Source organism: Lytechinus variegatus, chromosome 10 (genome assembly GCF_018143015.1).
Source record: "Lytechinus variegatus isolate NC3 chromosome 10, Lvar_3.0, whole genome shotgun sequence".
Taxonomy (NCBI): Eukaryota; Metazoa; Echinodermata; class Echinoidea; order Temnopleuroida; family Toxopneustidae; genus Lytechinus; species Lytechinus variegatus.
The window spans coordinates 28,821,446-28,839,630 of record NC_054749.1 but is presented as its reverse complement, the minus strand read 5'-3'; the positions used below and the strand labels follow the sequence as shown (position 1 = coordinate 28,839,630).

The 18,185-nt window shown below is 34.2% G+C and overlaps 2 protein-coding genes across 2 annotated transcripts in view; one reads left to right on the top strand and one right to left on the bottom strand.

The window, feature by feature from the left end:
- Window positions 1-1,562: 1,562 nt before the first annotated feature.
- Window positions 1,563-8,978, top strand: LOC121423245 (thiosulfate sulfurtransferase-like). Its single transcript, XM_041618566.1, has 4 exons — window positions 1,563-2,291; window positions 5,538-5,661; window positions 6,323-6,548; window positions 7,849-8,978. Exons 1-4 carry the CDS (start codon window positions 1,843-1,845, stop codon window positions 8,145-8,147), a joined length of 1,098 nt encoding a protein of 365 aa, XP_041474500.1. The 5' UTR covers window positions 1,563-1,842; the 3' UTR covers window positions 8,148-8,978.
- Window positions 8,979-14,114: 5,136 nt separating this feature from the next.
- The window catches only part of LOC121422302 (cytoplasmic phosphatidylinositol transfer protein 1-like), a 76,755-nt gene continuing 72,684 nt past the window's right edge, over window positions 14,115-18,185 (bottom strand). Inside the window, exon 10 of the mRNA XM_041617246.1 lies at window positions 14,115-16,653. Within this exon, the coding sequence (XP_041473180.1) occupies window positions 16,478-16,653 (176 nt within the window). The 3' untranslated portion in view covers window positions 14,115-16,477. The remainder of the gene's footprint in view (window positions 16,654-18,185) is intronic.

Here is an 18,185-nt window from a genome sequence, read left to right as displayed (position 1 = left end):
CTCTAGTCTATAATCGGGCCCGTTGTATACTGTAATAGATTTTCTTGATCATTAAAATCTTGAAAAGGAACAATGTTAAAAGCGTACAATTTCAATACAATTATTTGACAGTTATATACGAATAGCCCATGTCTATGGAAGTCCTGTATCTTGCCTCAGTGCTCCTCTCATTATTGGTGACAAATAATTGTGTGCCCTTTGATTTATTTGTCCATCTTTTCAATTCATGCTGTCAAACGTTTGTCGTTAATTATCATCATTTCATTTTGTGATGTGATATAATGTACCCTCTTGAAGAGTGACCCTTCGATACAAAATTGGAAATTTAGGTCTTTGATAGCACAAACAATTAAATGTACTCATCGCATTTTAAATAAAGCTTAAATGTGCATTTTTAAAGCATATAGGAAAAATACACTGCATGTTGTAGAAAGCTAGCTATAATTGTCTAGCTCTAACTAGCTAGATGGATAGATAGATTGATAGCTAGCTTGCTAGATTACCTAGATAAGATAAGATAGATAGATAGATAGATAAAAGTGGGGTTTGCACCAGACTTTGCCACTCCCTCCTCTGCCCTCGAAGTTTCTGCCCTGCACACTGACAGACGTACGCGAGTGTTTTCATAATTTCAGAAAGGTTGAATGGGTCATGTGCATAAGGCAACCTTAAAGGTCAAGTCCACCTCAGAAAAATGTTGATTTGAATCAATAGAGGAAAATCAGATAAGCGTGCACAAGCACAGAGTTCCTCATTTGCATACCGACCGAGATGTGCATACACAGCAAAAACTGTGGTGTTAACCGGTGTGCATAGAGGACCACACCAGTTATTTTACACCGGTGTTAAATTGGTGGTGTTAGTTTTACAACTATAGGTGTTATTACAACACCTATGGTTGTTACATTAACACTCTTTGGTGTTATGTTCAATCTCTAGGGTGTTATTTTAACACCTCAGGGTGTGGTCCTCTATTAACACCAATTGGTGTCAGTTTTAACACCACAGTTTTTACAGTGTAACTTTCTTATTTTACATCCGATTTTTATGAAATTTTCAGTGTTATGCTTGTTGAATTTTTCTCTTTTTATTCAAATCAAGTTTTTGTTGAAGTGGTCCGGACTTGTCCTTTAAAGACTGAGGTCAAGGAGTTCAAAACAATATGACAGTTGATCAGATAGCTCAGTCTCACTTGGGTATCTCCCTCCAATAACTAACCCAAAACAATAAGACGATCGAGTTAAACAGGGTCTATATACGAATTCATGATGTAATATCTTATTGAATTACAGATTTTTTTTAATCTCAACTTAAGTAGGCAAGAGAACATGGTGGTATTTCTGGAGGATTTATTTCTTTATTTTATTTTTATTTTTTTAATTCCATATTTTATTTTTTTATATTTATTTTATTTTAGTTTCATTTCTATTTCATTTTATTTCTTTTGTTTATTTGTTTATTTATTATTATTATTGTTATTATTATTATTTTTTTGGGGGTAATGTTTTGCTCTTAACTTCAAGTTATTCAGGATTTGTTATGGATATTATGCAAAAACATGTGATGGGCATACTTAGCTAACTCGACCAGAGAATTTCTGATCTTTGTTTGAGAACCAATGTAGCACATTATAATGAGTTTGGTATTTTAATCCTTAGCATCCTTGTCAAGAACGCTGTTATAAACTACGAACGTCAGATTTAATCTGGTCCCAGCAGTGGTGTCCGGCGGTGTCCCAAACTGACGGACCATTTACGCCAAACATAACGATTTGAATGACTGACGGTGATGTGATTGGGGTTTTGAACTTTTGGTATAAAACCCTCTGTAGGATTACTTTGCATGCTGAGACAGAGGTTTTCCAGAATATTCAATAGATACCTAACCTATACTGAACAATATACACAGGCACCATATCTCACTTGGCAAACACGGGTTGTAAATAGACAGTCTACATTCTTTTCAAATAATTACAGTATATTGAAAAGAACTGCGGTCGGTATAACCAAATTGATTCATATCAATATGGCTGGGAATGCTTCGTCAGTACCACCTCTGGTAACCACAGCATGGTTAAGCGATGCACTACGTGATCAACAATTGTCGTCCTCGTCGTCCTCATCGTGCTCGGTTCGTATACTTGATGCGACATGGCTAGGTATTGTGACAGAGGGTCCAGATGCGTTTCGAGTTGAGCACATTCCCGGATCTGTTCACTTTGATCTCAACCAATGCAGAGATGAATCTTCCCGCTTGTATTTTACACTTCCATCTGCCGAAGATTTTGCAAAGTAAGTGAAGGAAATAGTGAGTATTAAAACCACATATTTTTGTCTTAAACCATATTTATTTCATTTAGTTATTGTCAACTCATGCGAGAATCGAGGGGGGGGGGGAGGCGGGGGCAAGGTCCATCTACATGTCATATGTATGTATATATATATATGTAGTCTGTTGCACTGCTCTGATTAGCATCCTTCATCTACATTGATTTAACTTTCAGATAAAATAGGCCTACTACTTTAAATTTAATGTAGCATATATATATCGAGATCAATAAATCTGTATATGGGCGGGTAAACACGGGAGATGGCTATAGGTCTACAATATATACACGGGATCCTATAGGAAGCTCCGGAGGAAGCTGTAGATCATTTCCCACGAACCATGTCTTTCCATCCACCATATATTTCTATTATAAATTTCTCGTCTTTTTGCTCATTCAGAGTACACAGTCGCTTCACGTATAACACGCACGAAAAAGCATTTATAATTTTTTTTATCTATATTTGCATGTAGTCTATTCACGGATTGCTTTTCAGGGTTTTGAGTTATTTACCCGATGACCTCGTTCTCTGCGGTCTCTGTGCACGTGTATCAATCAATAATTTAAGAGTGAACAAAGATGGAGGCACTGGCGGATCGAGGGGTGGGGGCACAGCCCTCCCGTTCCCCCCAAAAGCAAAATTATTTTTTTAATGTAAAAATGCCGTTGAAACAGAAGTGTGCCCCCCTTTTGAAAGTGAAGACCCCTTTTTTCGGGGGGGGGGGGGGGGGGGGGCTTGTCAATTATTGGTTGAGAACCCCTTTTTTTTGCTTGTCAAATTTTTCTTAAGGAAAAAAGTTCCCCCTTTTTTTGGAAATTCCTGGATCCGCCCCTGGATAGAGGTCATTCTGAATAATGAGGCAGAGTGATTTCAATAAAATATGTTTTGAGTTGATTTATACTACATCAGGGGCGGATCCAGCTCCCGCCAATAGGAGGGGGGGGGGCGATGGGCCTGAAATTTTTTCACCGGAATTTTCCCCGATGGGCCGCTCAAATTTGATATTTGTTTGTTTGAGGGGGTTGTCTGAGTGGCATAATGAGCCAAAAATTTTGAGGGGGCTTGATACGGAATATCGTGTATAATTAATAAGCTGCAAGCGAGCAAAAAAATTGACATTTTGATTTAAAAAATCAAAGTTTGTGATAGATTTTGACATAACATTTGAAAAATGATAGGCCTATATTTCACACTTACCCCTTCCTTTTCTCCCCATTTTATAGGTCCTGAAAAATGGGGGGGGGGGCACAACGCCGATGTCCTAGCAGTCATTTCTTAGCTTGATTTTTGTCAAACAACATACAAAATAAATAATCTCATAAGCGCTATTTGAATAGTGCGAGCGCGAAGCGTGAGCTGAAAATTTTTGGAATTTCATGTATTGTTCTGAAAATTGAATATTCTGGGCAGTGTTTGTGAACCTGAACAAGTGCAGTATGTAAGTATAGATAATTACTACGAGCGCGAAGCGCGAGCAAAATTTTTTAATATTTCTGGCTTGATCGAAAAGGGACCTGTTAAGGACGATTTGCAGTTAGCCATTAAGACGATATACATTTAACTTTTAGATAATGTGAGCGCGAAGCGCGAGCTGAAATTTTGTTGACATTCCGACCTAAGAAATTGATATTCTTAGCGCTTTTTAAAATAAACAGTGTAGGTATACAACTAAACAACTGATGCGAGCGCGAAGCGCGAGCGGAATTTTTTTTTTTTAGATTTCAGACCTAAAAATGGGACACACTATTCATGTTTTGTAAATCATGAAAAGGAAGTTCCTACATTAATAATGTGGGTGCAAACTGGATAATTTTAGCACGCTTTGAATAAAGATCAAGCTGCGTATCTAAATAAACATGTGTTAGATTTAGACAGAATCTGGGCATTCTGAATACATTTTTTACCATGAAAATCAATAATGCGAGCGAGAAGCGCGAGCGGAACATATTTGATATTCCGGTATTAAAAGGGTGAAAGTAAATCTTAATAGGCAATATCTAAAGCACTGTTTAAGGGAAATTGTGAAGTATATGTGTATAGCACTTAGTAAGTGATGCGAGTGTGAAGCGCGAGCTGATATTTTAATTATTATTTTGACCTAGGACCTGGACATTCTAGGCCTAAGGACATTTTGTCATCATATGAAAATGATGACTATCTTCCTATTCCTCTTCCTGAGCCCGATATGAAACTTGTCGATATTCCTTTCTGAAAAAGGGACAATTTAGTTATGAGGAATTCATGAAAATTTAATTATCATATTTATTAATGTAATAAGCCAATGAGTGAGTGAAATATGACATTTGAGGCCTGAAACTGGATATTTTAAGCACTTTTGTAATCATGAATAGGATTTATGAGTTGATATATTTTTTAACTATTAATGCGAGCGCAAATCGCGAGACGAATTTTTTTATAAACTGTTATAAAAGCTGTAAATGATATTCACACCATAAAACGGACATTTTACAAAAATTAAGCACTTAAAATAAATCAATTTGTAAATCAAACAAAATGATATAAGCTCGCTGAAATATGTTTTATATATTGACTTCAAAACTTGAGATTGTAAGCCAATTATCAGCCTATAGAGCACGATATGTTTTTCATCGAACAGGCTATGCGAGCGCGAAGCGCGAGCGAAAATGTAATAAAGTGACATGAAATATTTATTTTAAAATCATTTTCCAAGTCTTCCCCTGACCTTATTTAATTCACTCGTCTCCCTCCTCTTATTTTGCTCTCCCCTTTTCCTCTTTCTTTTCCCTCTTTTTGCTCCGCCAATAGAAGTGGGACCCCCTGGACCCGCCTATGTACATATATAGATTTAATTTTCGTAGTTTAGAATGGATGACATTGGATATTGAGATTGTATTTGGTACGATTTTGAACCAAAACAATGCATCAAAACATTGAAGAAAATACACAACGACATATTTTTTTCATTCAGTGTTTTTTTTTAATCGCCCACACATTTCAACAAATAAATATGGGATGTGTGAAATATATTTTTTAATGTTTTGACAAAATCTTTAACAAATTTCGACTTTAATTCTACAAATAAAGATCCAAATTTTCGCTCGCTCAGAAGTTTTGGGAAATTTTACCCGGGTATTCCGATGTGCCCTCTCATTGCGGCACTGACATAACCACAGGGGTAACAACATCATTCATCATGGATGCTATCATAACGATTTCCTTGGATGACAGGTACGTAGGCGAGCTCGGTATCGACAACGAGACCCACGTGGTCGTGTACGAGAATGATCCAATATTCAGGATGATGTCGGCACCTAGGACATGGTGGATGTTCAGAACGTTTGGTCATGATAAGGTATGGAAACGAAGAAGTACCAAAGAAGAAAGAAGGGGAAAGAGGAGGGGAGGGAAAATGGAATAGTAACACTTCAGAGACTAAATCATTTCAGTCAATAAAAAAAATTGGTTTCACTAATTATTAGACTTAGTGCTGGCAACTTTTATGTCTGTGGAACCAATCTTGTGTCTCATTAGGATCGATGTATTCTTATCTTATTTTCTTATCTTGTAGCTTGAATTATAGTTTTTATAGAATAGTATTATACATATTTTATCAATTCGTTCAACGAAATCTTGAACTGTTATGAAAACCTTTCTATATTGTCCCTCTTCTATACATTTCTTCAGAATTTACTCTTTCTTGAACAGTATTTCACAAGTAGTTAAGCCATGTTTCGCATTCATCTTGGTAGAAAAATGAAACTATGAGAAAATGAAAGGTCATACAATCAGCGTGAAACAGAGCGAACCGTATAGTCATCTTTTGTTCAATGCAACTCGCGTGGTTTTAAATCCATTTAATATGGGGGTTCACTAAAGGAATATGAATGCAAAAGCCAAAGTTAAAGTGTGTGTGTGTGTATATATATATATATATATATATATATATATATATATATATATGCGGTTATTCCTTTAAAATTGACTTCCAAACCAATCAACTTTAATACCCGAAGATCTCAATACTAGATGGAGGATTGAAACAGTGGAAGGAGGATGGTTTTGCGGTCGAGGGCGGGAACCAGACGGTTGACCAGCGGACCTTCATGGCCAAGCCACCCAACCTCCACCTCATCAAGTATTTCGACGAGGTTTTAGAAAACCAGAAGACCGAGAAGTTTAGTTTGATTGACTGCAGGTTACCAGAATGGTTCGACGGGAGTATGGATTCTATTTGGCCTGGTAAGATGATGAGAGAGGAAACAAGCTTATAATGAGCACACCCCTCTTCCAAAAAAAAAAAAAAAGAAAGAAGAAACAACAAACAGAATTTGAAGATTGACTAGAATATTGAGAACAAAACTATACAAATGAGAAAAGATGAAAGAGACGAGAAGAAAATATATATCATTCATGCATGTAGTCAGTAAATATTTAAAGGTCACGTCCACCCGAGGAAAATGCTGACTTGAACAAATAGAAAAAAAAATCAAACTAACATAGTGCTGAAAATTTCATTACAATCGGATGTAGAATAAGAAAGTTATGACATTTTAAAGTTTCGCTTATTTTTCACAAAACAGTGATATGCACAACTAGGTGAGTCAGTCGATGATGTCCATCACTCACTATTTCTTTTGTTTTTTTTATTGTTGAATTATACAATATTTCATTTTTTATTTGACAATAAGGACCAACTTGACTTAACCATATAGTATTAAACAATGCTAATTCCACATGTTCAGGGAGGAATTAATCGTTGTATCACTTGACAATGGCGAGAAAATTAGAATATTTCATATTTCATATTTCATATTTCATATAATAAAATACAAAAGAAATAGTGAGTGGATGACGTCATTCTCATTTGCATACCAGCCAAGTTGTGCATATAACTGTTTTGTGAAATTAAGCAAAAATTCAAAATGTCATAATTTTCTTATTTTTACATCCGATTTTGATGAAATTTTCAGTGTTATGCTTGTTGGATTTTTCTCTTTTTAATCAAATCAACTTTTTGTTGGGGTGGACTTGTCCTTTAAGAATAGGCCCTACAATTCGGAAACAGATGAGAAGGAATAGCAAAACATATAGCACCCCCCCCCCCGAAAGACATCCGCATTATGCTTGTCGAGCTATATGAAGATTTTTAACAATGTAACTTATTGCTGGGATTATCAACGGAAGACTTAGAAAAAAGGTAAAAGCAGAAACATAAAAAAGAAGATGGATAAGAAGGAAAGAGAGTGATATCTAGATAAGTTGACCAAAATACTGAAAGTTAGATAATACATTTTGTGGAATATTGATTAGAAGACATTATAGCAAGTAAACAAATCAAATAAGATTATTTAGGGCCAGAAAGACAAGGTAATTACACGAATATACACATAATTATAGGTCCAGATCTTCGGGAAAATTGAAGAAAAAAATAGGATAGAAATAGAAAGAGGAGAAAATGTGAAATACAAAACATATTTATAAACATTAAGAATAAACTTATAACTGTCATATACATATTTTATTTCATCTTCTTCTATAGATATGCCTTTGGGGTACATCCTTAAGACGGTCAACGTTCCTTTTGGTCGATTGGTCCGTAGTGATAGCGATCGCATGGTAGCGCGGGAAGATATCCTTCAAATTTTTCAATCGGCGGGTATCGATCTCTCACGTCCTCTCGTCTGCTCATGTTTTGTCGGCATCAGCGCATGCACAGTAGCCCTCGCTGCCTACGTGGTCGGGAAGGAGGACGTTGCAATCTACGATGGTTCGTGGGATGAGTTTTACAAACGGGCACCAAAGGATTCACACGTCATCGTTCCCGATCCTCCAAAATAAAAGATAGGGGGAGTTGGGCTTTAGGAAATTGTGAACATAATAAAAATGCCGGGTTAAATTCTTCTTCAAAACCTGAAGATGAGCTGTCAATCGAGACAATTATTATTTTCTTTTCGCAAAAAGTATGCAACTAAATTTACCATTTTCGACTCAATAGGCTTATTGAAAGTCAAAGTACTGGATAAAATGGATTAGAATAGCTTTGTATACAGTATTGACGTTGATTTATCATTTGAAACTTTCATTCACTTTTGATAATCAATTTCATGAGCCCCCCATCCAATCCCTTAAAAGGACCCCAAACTTGAAAATTAACTGTAAGTCAAAGGGTCACATTCATCATGATTTGATGAGTTTTATTGTTGTAAAAACGATATAAACATCAGCATATGAGGGGTTGTTCCCCTTCCCCAAGTAATTATTGAACTCGAGATAAAACCCATATGTCTGCAAAATAATCAAAATCCAATTTCAGACATGCACAATTTTTGTGGGATCTGCATGCTTTATTGCTTTTTCCCCCTCACTTGTATATTTTCTTGAACAATTCATATCTTATTGCCCTTCTCCCTCCTAGAAAAAATATTATTCTGAGTGTATCCTTGGAAGCTGCTGCTTTTTGTATTTGGGAGAGGTTGACCCCAATATGATATCAGATCTCATATTTTTTTTGGTGGTAAATATAACCTCTGAATGATCATTTTTTTTCTTGTGAGAGTACAAGAAAACTTTCATAAAGTTGACCATAATTATACCAAATACATTATTGGTATAAAGGGTGGATATTTAACTAGGGTAATTGTTATTTTGTGTTTACCCTCATTCCCCTCCCCCCCCAAAAAAAAAAAAAAAATTCCTGTATTTTTGTTAACACATTATCATTCATTGTGATTCAATTATATTAATGTATTTATTGAATATTATTATTAATGTATGGGGGGGGTGAAGTAAATATAATATAGTACATGGATGTTAAACATCTTAAAATATGCTTTTTCAAAAACTTTTCATGACTCTCTATTAATTTGAAACTAACGATACTCCCAACAACTCGATTAGAATGTGAAATACCTTTATAAGTTTGCAGACATGTGGTTTTTAAAAGTTCCCTTGCTCTGCTGTGCAGCTGAGAAACTACTATTATTAAAGCAAATGGTAAATGCATGGAAGAACATGGGTGTTATGAATAACACAAATATCAGTGGTAAATTACACCATGGAAATGAACACAACACTATGCACAAAAAATGCATTGTAACAGTAACAAAGGGTATTGATCACCATAGATTTCACCCTTGCGTAAATTACACTGATGGCCCTCTTTGTACACTCCTGGTGACGTAGTGTTAATACCCCCACCTCCCAAATTTAAAGGACAAGTCCACCTCAACAAAAAGTTGATTTGAATAAAAAGAGGAAAATCCAAGGAGCATAAAACTGAAAATTTTATCGAAATCGGATGTAAAATAATTAAGTTATGACATTTTTAAATTTCCCTTAATTTCACGTAATAGTTATATGCAAATCCTGGTCGGTATGCAAATGAGGGAACTGATGACATCACTCACTCACTTTTTCTTTTGTTTTTTATTATGTGAAATACGAAATATTCTAATTTTCACCTCATTGTCCTGTGAAATAGTTTTATTTCTCACTGAACATTTGAAGTTACCATTGCTAAACATTATATGCTTCAGTCAAGTTGGTCGTTATTTTCAAATCTGTAAAAATTTAAATATTGTATAATTCAAACAATAAAAAAACAAAAGAAGTAGTGAGTGAGGGACATCGATTCTTTCATATGCATGTGGGTAAATTGTGCATATAACTATTTTGTGAAAAATAAGCGAAATTTCAAAATGTCATAACTTTCTTATTTTACATCCGATTTTGATGAAATTTTCAGCATTATGCTTGTCTGAATTTTCTCTGTTGATTCAAAACTCCTTTTTTTGAGGTGGACTTGACCTTTAAACAGTGTACGGTCTCTGTAGGCAGGTGGGGTGCTATGGGTGATCGGCTGTACATTTGTAGTAATGAAATAATAAGAAACAAGGAGATTTCCAGAAATACTTTATATATTTATTACTCCATAAATTCTTTTGGTTTCTTTTAGTAGACATTGTGATATGCTGTATGTGTGCTTTATATATACAAAATATTTACAACTTGATATTCCATTTATATTCAGTCATATCATATTCATATACAGTACATCATCATAGTCTTATTTATTCAAACCATAGCTATACACTTGTAATTAGTGAAAACAACAAATCCCCAAAACAATATATTTCAAATAAATGTGTTAAGATCCACTTCCTCATAAAACCATATTTTAGCATATACGTCCACGATAGCAGTATAACATCGATAAGTTCTTTCTCCTTTAAAACCACCCTGTTTTCTGGATAAAAAAACAGATATTCCTTTAATAAAAATATGTTGTAAATAAAACAGATTTATTATTTGAAGGCCAGTTTCATTTTGAGTTTGTGAGTTGATACAACGTACTCTTAATTACCATATAGTTCATTACTTCATTTGAATAAGACATGTTTTACCAGTTGATACATACATGTCATAGCTGGTTTGTGTTGCAGGTTTCAAGTAGAAAGTAATGGTTAATGAGGTAAAAAGTTGTTCTTAATTCAAATCAATAAAAACTGTGCCCAAATCAATTAAGCCTGGCCTACATTGTCTCCCATAAATGCTTTCATAAATTGAACAGCGACTAAGTCTGAAGTTAGCAGTCAAATTTATAAAGTTAGGCAGCTGTCAATAATACTGGCTTTTAACTTCAACTTAGGCCCGAGTCACTAATATTCAGAGTTAAATCTAAACATTCATCTATCCCATATTCTCCAAATAGCAAAAGAAAGATAATGTACCTGTAATTTAAATGTTATACAAAATCACACAAAATCAAATAACTACAAGAAAGATAATTTCACAGCAATGACCGATACTCCCTTCACAGGCAAGACAAGAATATTCTCATAGATTCTGTAAAGAATATATACTTAAAGTATAGTTGAATTTAAAAATATTTATTGATTAACAAATAAACATTAGCATTAAACCCCTCTTTTTTTCTTCAAAGATACTTCAACGAAAAAATTCAGAACATTACATGTAACAGTAATATTAAACATTTCATAAAGAAATTAAATCAAATGGCTGAAACACAGAACTCTCATATATGTCTTGAAAGATTATCTTCCCCAAAATAATTATTACCATTTTTATGTGGTATTTGTTTACGATTGGATAATTAGGAGGTACTCTTTTTTGTGAAGTATAATTTGATTTGCGCCAAAGTAAGGCATGAATGCAAGGAGTAAATCCAGATGTCCATGAAGTCATAATCCTACAAGAGCTGCAGTATATATGGTTTTTTTTTGCATGACCTATTCATGATAAATGTTTAATAAACACCATTTAGTATTCATTCCAATGTTAAAAAATTGAATTGAAAATGTATGCAATTACATTTACTGTAACTAATCTAGGATTATGACATCATGGACATCAAAACATCATTCATGCTGTACTTTGGCAAAAGTTTGACCTCTACACTACAACAAGCAATACCTTCTAATTATCGAAGTGTATACATATACCACATTAAAATGGTATCAAATTATTTTGGAGAAGATACTCTTACAGGATACATATGAGAGTTTGTGTTTTAAGTCACGTTTTTTCATTAAATTGGAGATTTTAAGGGTAAATTTTTTTTTTACTCACACTGCATTTTCTGCAGACAAAACAATGGAAGTTGTTTTCATATTCTTAATGATACTAAAATTTAAGGACATGCTTTTCAAAGATATCAAATTGCTGTTTAAAATCTGAGCTGTTTTATGGGTCATACTTGTCTTTTTCCTCCATGTTTATCCCTTAACATATTGGTAATGGATTTTGTTACTTTTTTGTAAGTACAATAAATGATCAACCACAAATTTTCTTCGATGTGCATCTTAAACTTTACCTATCATATAACATTGTTAAATTCATCCTCGTTATTCTCATATTCTGACATCCATTTTTTTACAAAGAACAAGAAGGTGATGATTTAAAAATACAAATTTGATGTTGGGGGAAAAAGAATGTTCTTATATACATATACCTATCTTTGTAGTGTTATTGCTTAAAATAATATGCAATGTGCTTTAGTATATGGTTATACTCATAAAATAAGCAAATATTATATCTTTATCACTCCTTGCCTTATGGAGGATCTTGTAATAATGTCTTAACATGAAACCTAATACTTTTCAAATTATCATCCAATAGTTGAGGTAACAACAGGTATAACAAAGTTATGTGAATCACAGAAATAAAAAAATTTTATACTTTAATATATAAATTTCATTTGGCCATGACATGTTTTACATCTAATTGATGATGATCATTGAGTCAATGATTAATACATTAAATTCCTTCCAGTTACTTTTAAAACTCTTTAACTGTAGGAAATCTTGGATAAGAAATATGTTTACTTGCCGTGAATATGTCACATTGAAAACATTTGGATTTGGTCTACATGCCTTCTTTCACTTTCAACTGTATATACTCTTAGGCCTGAATTCACAAAGGTGGTTTTGAAAATCCACGGTTGAATCCATGGCTTATGCAGATTTCATGTATAAATTACGCTTAATTTAGCACGTATCAGGCGCGTGTATAAAAAATTCCAATGCTGATGCGCGCTTTTGTCACAGTGCGCCTAATTGATGCCTGTTACCATGGTTAGATATGCTATTTTATTCATTAGTCCACTGCTTGAAGAGTGGACTCATTAATTAAAAAAGTGGACTCATGAGTATGTAATGACTTTGTATTTTTCCCCATTGGAAATGAATAAACACAAATACGATGTGATTTCCAGAGATAATTCCATGGCATAACAAATCTTAATATGTAACTGCATTATTATTATCATATCATACTTCAGGCATTACTTACCACCTGTCTAACTTGTTGGAGGAATAACAAAACTTTTGACCAATCAGATGCATATATTCCATTGAACCAGGGGAATCCCCTTGTTGTGCTAGTCTTTCACTTCAAGCATATTGCTACAAAGTAAGAGCATTCGTAAAGTATGGAAATCAGGTAAAAAGATGTGAAAATAATTGTGCACCACTCTATTTCATTACTATCATTGTTATCATTATTTCTATACTGTTATTATTGTTATCGTTTTTTATTTATTATTATGATTATTATTATCATTGTTTTTTGGGGTGGACCACTCAACTCTATAGTAATATAGTAGAGGAAAATGGTTTAAAAGCAGAATGAAATATCTATGCATATGAGGAATATTGATGAGGGTGGAGGTTGAAAGAAACAAATTTTGTTACTTTGATACCAAACAGAAAAATTCTTAAATGGTAGCTTCATAAATCCCTTTCATAACATAGTTTTCTACTCATCTTGGTCTTAAACCAATCTAGATCTTCTTTCATTTTACTCAAACATCATGAGAGTACTCTGTCACTGCAAGTCATTTTACAAAGCAACATATATCAATATATATTATTTCCTTTCACAATATACAAAAAAAAATATTTGTTTTGCTTACAGCATAATCATTTTTCAAACTTAATGTGTTATATAGATGCTTTCATGCCTTTTATCAAAGCCATTTTTTGTCTCAATTTAAAAATGTATATCAACAAGGTGTATAAAATCTTAAGAAGAAGAAAATACTTTCTCTATATACTTTGTATATGTAATTAATCTAGTAACATGTCAACCAATAATATTTATAAGACTACAATTCAGAAAGAATACAAGGAAAGAAAGCAAAGAATTGCACAATTAATATAACATTTGGAGCATCTGGTGGATGTTTCATAAAGATGTTCCTAAGTTAAGCACTGCTTTATTTTGATAGTTTTACACTTACACTAACTCAACTAATGACACTCTTTGGGGTGCTAAATTTACGCTGACACTAACACCACTGATGACACTTTATTGGGTGCTAAATTTAGACTAGCACCACTGATTACACTTTCTTGGGTGCTAAATCACTTAAATCACTTTGATTCATATTAGCTAAAGCTGAATCTGACCTTTATAGATTAAAATGGCTATACCCATTTCAATGGAAAACTGATCAGTTTACAAATTTTGATTAGGGTTATGAGAAATGCACTCCAAATATGCTTAAACCAGGAAAATTTGGTGTATATTCATTTAGCATAGCACAAGAAAGGGTCATGAGTTGTGTGTAAAGTTGTGCATAACATGATCAGCTCTATGAAACACTCCCCTAGACACCTCACCAATACACCTGTATGTCCACTTTGAAAGTGAACATTATGCCCCAAGACATTAGAAACATGTAGTAAGATTTAAACACACTGAAAGATAACTAAGCTATTTAACTTGAGAAATATCCTCTAAATTAGTATCTTTGAGAAAGTAACAACAAAATATACAGTGCCAAACATATTTAAATATGATTGTGACAAGTGCTAATATTGCAGCAATTCGTACATGAACAACAATAGTGCAAACTTACCCTGACATAAATACAAACACATCAAACAGAATAAAGGATTCAAGATTAAGCATCAAAAGTAGACTTTTGTCAGTGACTTGCAGACTTTGATCACATACCTTGTTACAAAGCCAATGGATATTGGTCAGAGTGTTTATAACATAGTGAAATAATTTTCCCCAACTATAAATGCTAAATGTATTAGTGTTCTACTCTTGAGAGTCCCTACCCCCAAAATGAAAGTTTCTTGCTTTTTTTTCATATCTCATTAAATTTGCAAAAGTATGCAACTGAGCTGTTTGTGCCAAGAGCTTTATCAGAATAGTACATGACCTGTAAACAGGGGTATAGGACTAAGTATGGTATTCAAATACTATCCAAAAACCATTACAATATCAATGCCCACATTTTGTTATAGGTCATGACGATTGTTTAAGCCCCTTACACAATTGGCCTGCGCACACTTGCGACCTTTTTGCATGACAGACTGCAACAGGTATCAGAATGGCTTTCATAAATGCAACAGCAGTCGTACAAAAAAAAGTGACTCGTAAGTTGCATTTACTCACATGATGCTCATGCCAATGGCACGGTGTTCACACGTGAGTGTTGCACGAGTGATTACAAGTGGTTTTACACCAATCTCAAAATTCAATGTTGCACTACTGAATGCATAGTCATGAGAGTCGATTTGAGGCATTCGATCACCTGTACGATTGAATGAAACCGGTGCGACTGGTTTTACTGGTTGTAGAATCTAATGCGAGTTAATCAATCATACTTGATCGCATTTTGAATTTGACAATGCTCAGAGTTCAGATGCGACCAGCCACAAACACCTCAGGTTCATGCGATCGCCTACGACTGCAAGTGCTTGCAAGACACCAAGCGATCGATCATGCAACACCAAGAAAAAACAGCTGTAGATGGTGGTAAACTGATCAGGGATCTATTGTGAAAGAGTCTTAAGGAGCAAATTTGACATAGACATTTCTTACTTGTTTATGACCACTTTATTTCTTCCAGGTGATAATAATGGGGATTTTAATGTTTATCGTGCTATCTATCTAGACATGATTTATTCCTTATTATTTACCCTGGCTTTAGCTGCCACTTCCAGTGCTCAATGCATTGAAGCAAATAATCCTGCCAGGTATCTATTTGCCTCACCTGGGCTGAGTGCAGCACATGAAATTTCCTGAACATGTAATATTATGTAATCTGATAAATATTTATGCATGAGAAAAGAAACAACAAGCAACCGCATCGCATTGTGAAACACCCTCATATTTGACATTGATCATAAAATCCCAAAATACGGCAATCTTGAAAATAAACACTACACCATATTCAAACAGATCTTTCTCATCAGCTGTATCTATTAATTTCTCTGGAAAACATTTCTTCACTTCAGTACACAACCTTCCCCCACTCTAATAACATGTGCATAGCACAATTTCTGAACTTGTTGCAACAATTTCAACTTCTGTGCTCAGTCTACTCTCATAACATGTTGAAGATTTCAACTCAACATGTTGATATTCATATATTTCTCTGGAAAACATATCTTTATTTCAATTGATAATAATCACCATACTCTATTACTCTGTACACAGAGTAATCTCATGTGGAAAGATTTCAACTCAAAATCTTTCAACATGAATATTTCTCTGGTAGGAATTTCTCCTACAATATAGACATCGCTTCGTAATATGCATCTTACTTCTACGTTACTTTGTGCACAGTGCAATCTCTTATTGGTAATGTCCTTTATGAAACTGGAAGTAGAGTCCTGCCATCTCTACTGTCATCATGATCCTCCTTGAGCGAGATCGCTTTGATCCTCGACAGCATCGGCGAATTCATCATCGTCTCCGGCATCGGTGGAGTCTCTACTCGACGTTCTCTCTAGACCCTGGTGCACCTTTCTGTTTGTTTCTGCTTGGAGGCGCTGTTCATACTTCCTCACGTCTTCTTCGGTCATGTCTGAAAAGAAAAATAATTCATCAGAGCAACAAAGAGCAGTTAAATCATCAAACAAATTAATCAAGGTGTGCTTAAAGGGATACCCCAGGCTGAAAATATTTTTATCTAAATACATGTAAAACGAGTAAAATTCACAGAGCAAAATGCTGAAAATTTCATCATAATCGGATAACAAATAACAAAATTATTGAATTTTAAAGATTTGTATTATTCCAGTAAAACAGTTCTATGCATTTCTTCATGAATATTCATTAGGTGGGATGATGACACATCCCCACTTTTTCTTATGTTATTACATGAAATCCTAATTGTTTCATTTGTTCATAAATGTGTAAATAATGTGTCTCCTTTATGATGAAATAAGTTGTAGCAATAAATAACTAATGCACCAGTTGTCAATCCCATTGTTTGTTCTTAGTATAGAATTTATGAATAAACCTAAATTTCATATACTAAAATACAAAAGAACAAGTGGGGATATGACATCATCAGCCCACTTAATGAATTTTTCATGAAGACATGCCTAGAACTGTTTCACAAGAATAAAAATGCAAATCTTTAGAATTCAATAACTTTGTTATTTGTGTCAGCCTGCATCCTTTTAATGGAGTAAGGCTTTATATTTGTTTGTTTGGTTGTTTTTCAATTCAGATGTAGCTGATAATTCTGGTACCAAAATCTTATAATGACCCCAAAAAGAGATATATCTGTTTATCAACAATTATGTACATGTACACTAACGTGCCAAGAAATATGGGTGGTGTTTAATAAAACTGTTAATCACAACTTAATATATTAAAGGTGGTACTCTTACTCCACATCACTAGACTTACCTGTTTAAAAATAGGAAGAATTCCCCTTTTCAAACTTTGACAAATCATAGATTTTAAATTCAGATGCTTAATACCAATTCATTGAATTTTAAACTATAAAGATAAGAGTTCAAATTTAGCGACTTGGAATAAATACGAGAATCTGATTTGGCATCAAAGGGCGTTTTACAAATAATGAGTTAAATCATGCATAACTTCTGAACAGCTTTATGAAATGTAATCTTTCCCAGACAGAAAGGCAACCAACCATTAGAAGAATAAAGGGTTCAACTTCACAAAGTGTGTCAAACGAGTCCTTGATTTTGACTTCACAACTAAGGGGGGGGGGGTATATAGTACCAAAGTCGTACAAATGGCATAGATTAAAGCGGCGAACCCATTGTTTGATTCCATAACATTTGCTCCAGCGACAATTGCTCCACTTTCAATTCCACACACTAATCGAAAGTCTAACTAACCCTGGATGCAAAACTAGACCCTATACTTCATCTAAATATAAACAGAAAAGAGAACCCTGTTGCTTCCCTATATCATAGGTGAAATAAAGCCAGGAGCAATTGTCACAGAAGCAAATATTGTGTCACATATTGTCCAGGGGGGGATGATAAACTGATGCGTCATCCTTCCACTTGAATAGTGCAACATCACGTATAACACCCATTAGTTGTAGAGACTATCAGCTGTTATAGTATAAAACTA